General features: G+C 45.0%; 1 protein-coding gene across 1 annotated transcript in view; it reads right to left on the bottom strand.

The window, feature by feature from the left end:
* TBC1D20 (TBC1 domain family, member 20) overlaps window positions 1-6472 on the bottom strand; it is a 24652-nt gene extending 18180 nt beyond the window's left edge. The window contains exon 1 of the mRNA XM_011979839.1: window positions 6261-6472. Coding sequence (XP_011835229.1) covers window positions 6261-6330 — 70 coding nt within the window. The 5' untranslated portion in view covers window positions 6331-6472. The remainder of the gene's footprint in view (window positions 1-6260) is intronic.
* Between the last annotated feature and the right edge of the window lie 1265 nt (window positions 6473-7737).

Consider the following 7737-nt stretch of genomic DNA (forward strand, 5'->3'; position numbering starts at 1 on the left):
GGGTTGTAGTGAGGCATGATTGTGCCACTGCACTCCAGCCTGGGTGACGGAGTAAGGCTCTGTCTCAAAAATAAACAAACAAAAATCTCCAGTTTCTTCTGTCAGCATAGCACCTAGTCAATTGTTCATGAGAGGTGTCAAGCTCTTGACTCAGGTGTGCCCTTCTATCCATTCATCTGCCTGACCATTTGTCCAGTCATTCTTCAGTCTGTCACTTAATGAGTGTCTACTTGTACTAAGCACTGTACTGGGGATAAAAAAGATGAATTACTCCCTCCCGGCCCTTGAAGGGCTCACAGCAGGGACACAAACATTATTATATATAATAGAATCTGAGGGATTATGAAAATCCAGAGGAAAGAATAACTATTTCTTTGTTTTTTTTTTGAGATGGAGTTACGCTCTTGTTGCCCAGGCTGGAGTGCAGTGGCACGATCTCGGTTCACTGCAACCTCCGCCTCCCGGGTTCGAGCAATTTTCCTGCCTCAGCCTCCAGAGTAGCTGGGATTACAGACATTCACCACCATGCCTGGCTAATTTTTTGTACTTTTAGTAGAGACGGGGTTTTGCCATGTTGGTCAGGCTGGTCTCGAAATCCTGACCTGAGGTGATCCACCTGCCTCGGCCTCCCAAAGTGCTGGGATTACAGGAGTGAGCTACCGTGCCCGGCCAAGAATGACTACTTCTAAAGCAGTCAGGAAAGGCTTCACCAAGAACATATTCTGGATCCTTCTTTTCAGTTTTTTTTTTTTTTTTTGAGATGGAGTTTCACTCTTGTTGCCCAGACTGGAGTGCAGTGGCGCGATCTTGGCTTACTACAACCTCTGCATCCCAGGTTCAAGCGATTCTCCTGCCTCAGCCTCCCAAGTAGCTGGGATTACAGGCACGCGCCACCATGCCTGGCTAATTTTGTATTTTTGGTAGAGATGGGATTTCTCCATGTTGGTCAGGTTGGTCTCAAACTCCCAACCTCAGGTGATCCACCCACCTCGACCTCCCAAAGTGTTAGGATTACAGGTGTGAGCCACCGCATCTGGCCCTTCTTTTTAATTTTTATTTATTTATTTAGACAGGGTCTCACTCTGTTGCCCTGGCTGGAATACAGTGGCACAATCACAGCTCACTGCAGCCTCAACCTCTAGGGCTCAAGAGATCCTCCCACCTCAGACTTCTGTGCCACCATGCCTAATTTTAAAAATTTTTTTTATAGAGGTGGGGTGTCACTATGTTGCCCAGACTGATCTTGAACTCCTGGGCTCAAGCAATCCTCCTGCCTCAACCTCCCAAAGTGATAGGATTACAGATGTGAGCCACCACACTGGGCTCTGGTACCTTCTTAAAGAAAATTTTGCCAAAGGGAAGAGTATGTTAAGGGGAAAGTACTCCAGGCAGAAGAAAAGAGTTATATGCAAAGACCTTGTCACATGAAAGAAATACCATGTCCAGGAAACACAGAGTTCTATGACGCTGAAGTGTCAGGTAAAGGGAGAGAACAGAAGCAGGTAGCACCGCAGTAAAAGAGGCCGGGCTGGATTTATCCCGCACAGGAGTCTGGGTTTATCCTGCACTCAGGAGGAACACAGGGAGGGATTTTACGTTGGGCCTGAGGGCCATCCTTTGGAAGACCAGGCTGTATGTTTTCAAGAGGGGTCGAAAACACGCAGGAAACAGAGAAGACTTTTTATGTAACATTGATGGAGGCAAAACCTGAGAAGAATTTCCAACAAAGAGAAAAAAATCTAACATATTTAATTTTTTTTTAACTTGGGAGTACCCCTGCACTTTCCACACATCACAAATTGACAGCACTTGAGCGGCAATACTGAATACTGCTTGAGGGAAGCTGACATTCAAAAATCTTGTTAACCTATTTGCTAAGAGTATGATAATTTTTCTTCAGTTTGTTTAGACATACATCCACCTCACCTCTCTTTCTAAATAAGTTATTCGGCAATCTGGGGGAAAGGAAATCTTGTATCTTGGGGGAAAAAAACACTATGCAGTCAACTGAATTTCCATGAGGTTTTGGCAAACCATATGCCAGAATGTTACTTAATTCTAAACTCAAATCCTCAAATCATACCTCCCATAACTCATTTCTCTTAAGATTCTGTCCCAATTTTTTTTTTTTTTTTGAGGCAGGGTCTTACTCTGTCACCCAGGCTGGAGTACAGTGGCACGATCATGGCTCACTGCAGCCTTGACCTCCTGGGCTCAAGTGATCCTCCTGCCTCAGCCTCCCAGGTCGCTGGGACCACAGACAGGCTCCATCTGGCCCAGCTAGTGTGTGTGTGTGTGTGTGTGTGTGTGTGTGTGTGTGTACTTTTTTTTTTTTGGTAGAGAAAAAAAATGTTGCCCAGGCTGTGTGTGTGTGTGTGTGTGTGTGTGTGTGTGTGTGTATATATATATACTTTTTTTTTTTTTTTGGTAGAGAAAAAAAATGTTGCCCAGGCTGATCTTGAACTCCTGGATTCTACTGATCCACCCACCTCGATCTCCCAAAGTGCTGGGATTACAGGCATTGAGCCACCATACCTGGCCTCCAATTCTATTTTTAATACTGCATTTCAAAATTTACTTACTATTTCAAAATTTTTGGCACTCTGTGGGAACGCAACAAATACACGCAGAATATAATAAGTGATTTAGTTTATCGTTCCTCTGGAAACAGTAAATGACTCTGGCTTGCAGTAAATGACATTATTTTTCCCATACTGTTACGATGATGCTCACTGCAGAACTCTCTATAAACAGATCTGCAGACTCTTTGGCCTGTTTCTAAAACTACTGGTGTTTCCCAGAGTAGGATGCTGCCCCAGTGTGGATTTCGACTGCTGTTTTTTTCAGGCCCCAACACCAACTTCCTCAACCCCACACCCTAGTGAGTAAACGTCAGTGGCCGATGGAGAAAGCACTCACACGTGTGCCACTCTGACAAATACTTTATTCCAACTAAATGTATAGACTTTCACTGTGACATAAAAAGGGAAGAGGAAACAGAAAACTCAAGTGAGCAAAAGATGTATGAATACAGAGTGAGATCAACTGCTAGATGACACAGGGAGGGAGGTTAGCAGCATCTCCACTGAAAAACAAATTCACAGACATCCTGTTTATTTCCGAAAGAGAAACACCATAGAGCTATTCTTGGGATGTTCAGGAAAAGATTAAAATAAACACCTATTATGTATTGTATTTCAAGATAAACTTTATAGATTTAGAGCAGGACACGCATTTCTGGACTTGAGAATGCCATATCTGCTTGGAATAAAAGCCCACATTTCATCTAGAGGTAGAATGTATGTCATTCTAATCTCCCTCAATCCTTTCTTCTCCAATTTCGTTACTGCCCCATTTACAAGAGAGTGCACTATTATTCCAAAGCCGAAACCTTCCAAATTCCTTTACAGTAGAGGTCTTGGCTATCATAACCATGATGGAACAAAATGACTGTCCTACAGCTGGCTGCAAAATATAAGACTGCTATAAATAAATCCCTGATGCCTGAAAAGTAATTCATTCGACAAAGGAAGATAGGTATGACTTTGGCCTACTCTTCATTAGAATGCTTATTTTTATTTATTTATTTATAAAGAGTGCAAAGCAGACTTCATTTGAGGGGTACCACAGCAACAGGTATAGAAACAACTGCAACAGGGTCTTGTAGTCAGGGAGAGAGATCAGACTCAACTTCCTAAAATGTTAATTTTAACAATGGGACACTTTAACTGAACTGTTGTTCTTAATGGTTCAGATGAAGATGACACAACCCACTACTGTCTTAAATTTCTCCCAACTCTGGCTACAGAATCCAGGTAAAGATTTCTGCCTCCTCAGAGTAATAGGCATGTCCAAAATCACCTGGATTAGGGCACTTAATATACAGGGAAGGGACAATAACAACTAAAGATGACCACTATCCATGCCTCATCTAAAAGTTTTTTCATGTATTTTTCCATATCACCAAAACAAATACTAACTTGGATCAACTAATTTATATAATGGAATCTCGTGTGAGAGTACAAAATTCCATACTGATTATTTGGTTTAAGCTTGCATTATCATAAAAGCTTTACGGTCTTTAAACTGAAGTTAAACTCACATTAAGCAATGCTAGTCTTAAAACAATGGAGGGTTGGGGACGTTTTCTGTGGAGGGAGGGAGACAGACATCCCCCTACACCCACCCACAACTCCTGACATTGACATTGGAAATTAACTTAAAAATTTATGCCTGTAGTCCCAGCTACTCAGGAGGCTGAGGTAGGAGGATCACTTAAGTCCAGGAGTTGGGAGGTGACAGTGAGCTTTGACTGTGACACTGCACTCCAGCCCGGGTGACAGAGCAAGATCCCATTTCTCAAAAAAAAAAATGCTTTAACTCCATGTCTGTACCAGAAGACCACAGCAGGAGACCACAGAGACTCTTCAGTCTGGGTAAGAGTCCTATTAAACACAAAATAAAACAAAGTAGCCTCTGTTTTTGGAGGTCTTAACTAGTAGTTTCTACAAAACAGTATCCAAATTAGCAAAAATTCTGTTAACTTCCTGGAACATAAAGCAGGTTATAAAGACTTAAGAATGTTTCACCCCTATAATGGAAAAAAAACAGTCTAGTGAGTAAACCAATCTGATCATAAACGCTACAAAAGAGGGATAAGCATTAGGAACTTTGCCAACAATACTCTGATATGATTAAAAAACAAAACAGTAACAAAAACAAAAAACCTCATTTTTAAATTTGTCCCCTTCATCCAGAGAAGCAAAATCAAGGAAACTAGAGGCGGTAAAGTCTTGCAACAGACACACAGCTGCACTGCCAACAGGTCACAAGACCCATGTTGCCTAGGGCATTGACTATTATGCCACGAGGACAGACATCACACAAACACCAGTAATTAAAGGGTTACGGTGCCAAAGGGTTCAGAGCTCCACCCACTTCCATTCAGTATCAGAACATGAGAAAAAGGGAAAAAACAGAAAATGAGCCCAAATAAAATATAAAATAAAATATGAATACCAGCAGCTTCCTCAAAATACGTGGGTTGAATACCGTGTTTGGCTCTGTTATGGGTACCATCCATCAGAGGACTGGAAATGGGGAAAGTCACCTTAGTCTTCCTCAAGGAAAAAAGATTATTTAACTTGGTTCACGGTGTACATTCATAATTTTAACTGTCATGTATTTATTGAATGAAAAACATTTGAGAACATAATGTGCAACAAAAACATGAGTTCACAGAAATGGTCCAAACTAAAAGAGTATAAAAATATAATCGCTTTGTATACAATAATTTACTCATTATTGAGATAGGGTCTCCATCTGTCACCCAGGCTGGAGTGCAATGGCGCAATCATAGAGTAGCCTCCAAGTCTTGGGTTCAAGCGATCCTCCCGCCTCAGCCTCCTGAGTCGTTGGGATCACAGGCTCGAGCCTCCACATTCGGCGTTAAAAAAAAAACTTTTTGTAGAGATGAGGCCTCGCTATGTTTCCCAGCCTGACCTCGAAATCCTGGCCTCAATCGATCCTCCAACCACGGCCTCCCAAAGCGCTGGGATTACAGGCGGGAGCCATAGCGCCAGGTCGCTTTTACACAACTAATCAACATTAAAATAGGTGGCAGAAGACAGACAGAAAGTCTATTTGTGGTTGCCAGGCTTCGTGAATACTGGGGAATGGGGAGTGCCTGCTAATGGGTAAGGGTTTCATTTCGGAATCAGACAGCGGCGATGGCTGCACAACTTTGTGAATGTGCTAAGAATCACTGAACTGTGCACCTTAAAGGGAGAATTGTATGGTAATTAAATCGGCGGTACGCGGACAGCGCGTCAATCAAGCCGGCGACAGTGAATGAAGTTCGGGAGAGCTGATTTCCCTCGGGGAGGCGGCTCCGGGAGTCTGCGAACGTGGCGGACGCCTGGGACGGGGTGGGCCTGCCAGCGCTCGGGCAGTCCCGGTCCTCTCCAGACGGAAGAAAGCCAGGGCGCGGAGCTCCCGCCCGCTCTTCTGCCTGGGGACGCTACTCTGCCGCCAGACTCCCTCGGGTCAGCTCGGCACCCGCCCGAGCCCCCCCGTTCCAGGCCCTCTCCCCATCAGACGTGCCTCGGGCCCTCCGCCTCTTCCTCTCTCGCCGCCCGGAACACCGCCGCAGCCCCGGGTCGCCAGCCCGCGCCCCTCCGGCACCGCCTCCGCCACCAGCTGCCACAGCCCCCTGGGCCGCCCTCGCAGGCCGCTCCCGGCGCCCTGGTCGGCTTCCGTACCTGCCTTCTCCGTGCCGCCGTCCCAGTGGCTGGAGTTGGGGCCGTCGCCCTGCGCACTCCGGAGGGCCATGCCCCGGGGGCCCGGGCCCCCACCCGAGCCCCGGCTGGTGGCGGAGCCGGGAGAAAACGCGGCTCCGACCGCGGGACGTAGCGCCCGCTCGGCATCGGCAGGCTCCGCTCGGTCGGCCAGCGGCGCGCAGGCGCGAAGGCGCCCCGCTGGCCCCGCCCCGCGCCGGCACGTGACGTTGCGCTACGCCTGGACGCGGAAGGAGGGCGGTGAGCGCTCTGAGCAGTTAGTTTCCTCTGCGCTGTAGACTCTACGATGTAGAGTGTGGCGCTCTTGAACGAGTGTGCTCAAGACCAGCTGTCATTTCCTTTGCTTCTTTCATCTGTTAAATAGTATAGATGATAATAAAAATATTGAACTCACGGGGTTATTGAGAGTGTTTAGAACATTACCAAGCATATAGTAAATACTCCACAATTATGATAAATCTTTGCTTACCAAGGATTTTTATTTTTTTTTTACCTCCTGTCTCATCTCCCCACACGAACTCCTGTCATCAGTTCTTGGGTACTTTGGGATCTAGCAGGTTCATCTCATACGGGTCCGCAGGTTATGCACTGCACAAGGCCTGGGAGCGCCATTCACGTAGACGTTCATGTGAGCAGTGCCCCGCTTACATTGTGCAAAATAGTGGCCACTCATCTAAAGTAGCACTCTGGCTTATCAGGTCTGATTTCCTTCTCGTCTCCAGTGACGTTCCTTTCTTTCTAGTTGGACATCCATTCCCTTACTTAACGTCCCTGATACTGTGATTGTGGCCTCCCGAATTTCTAGTACTAGCTCTTTATGCTGAGGTTCTTATAATTCCAGTTGCTTGATGACTCTCTTCCACCTCCCACCCCCAACTACAACAGTTCTTTATTATCCTGAGACGTCCAACCCATGAAACTCCTGACCTCGTGATCCACCCGCCTCAGCCTTCCCAAGTGCTGGGATTACAGGCAGCCACCGCGCACAGCCAAATTTTACAGTTTTATTCATAAATCTAGTAAATTATATCACTTATTTGGTCCCATTAATAAACTTAGCTAATTAAAATTCTTTGAACATTTGAAACTGCATTTATAAATTTAATTCATTTTTCTAAGTATCACAGTTTTCTGTCTAGCAAAGCCTTTCAAGTCCTTGTGTAATTCTTGTAAATATAATAAATTTATAAGAATACTGAGTCATGAGTACTTTTAAATGTGTCAATACAAATGAGATTTCATCTTAAAATCAACAGTCTAAATCTATTATTCAAATACATATTTGTAATTAGTACAAGAATAATCTATTAGAATTCTCAAAATTCTTTCTTTTTTTTTTTTGAAACAGAGTCTCACTCTGTCACCCAGGCTGGAGTGCAATAGTGATCATAGCTCACTGCAGCCTCAAGCTCCTGGGCTCAAGCTATCCTCCTGAGTAGCT

The sequence above is a fragment of the Mandrillus leucophaeus genome, unplaced genomic scaffold (genome assembly GCF_000951045.1).
Source record: "Mandrillus leucophaeus isolate KB7577 unplaced genomic scaffold, Mleu.le_1.0 Scaffold206, whole genome shotgun sequence".
NCBI classification, from domain to species: Eukaryota; Metazoa; Chordata; class Mammalia; order Primates; family Cercopithecidae; genus Mandrillus; species Mandrillus leucophaeus.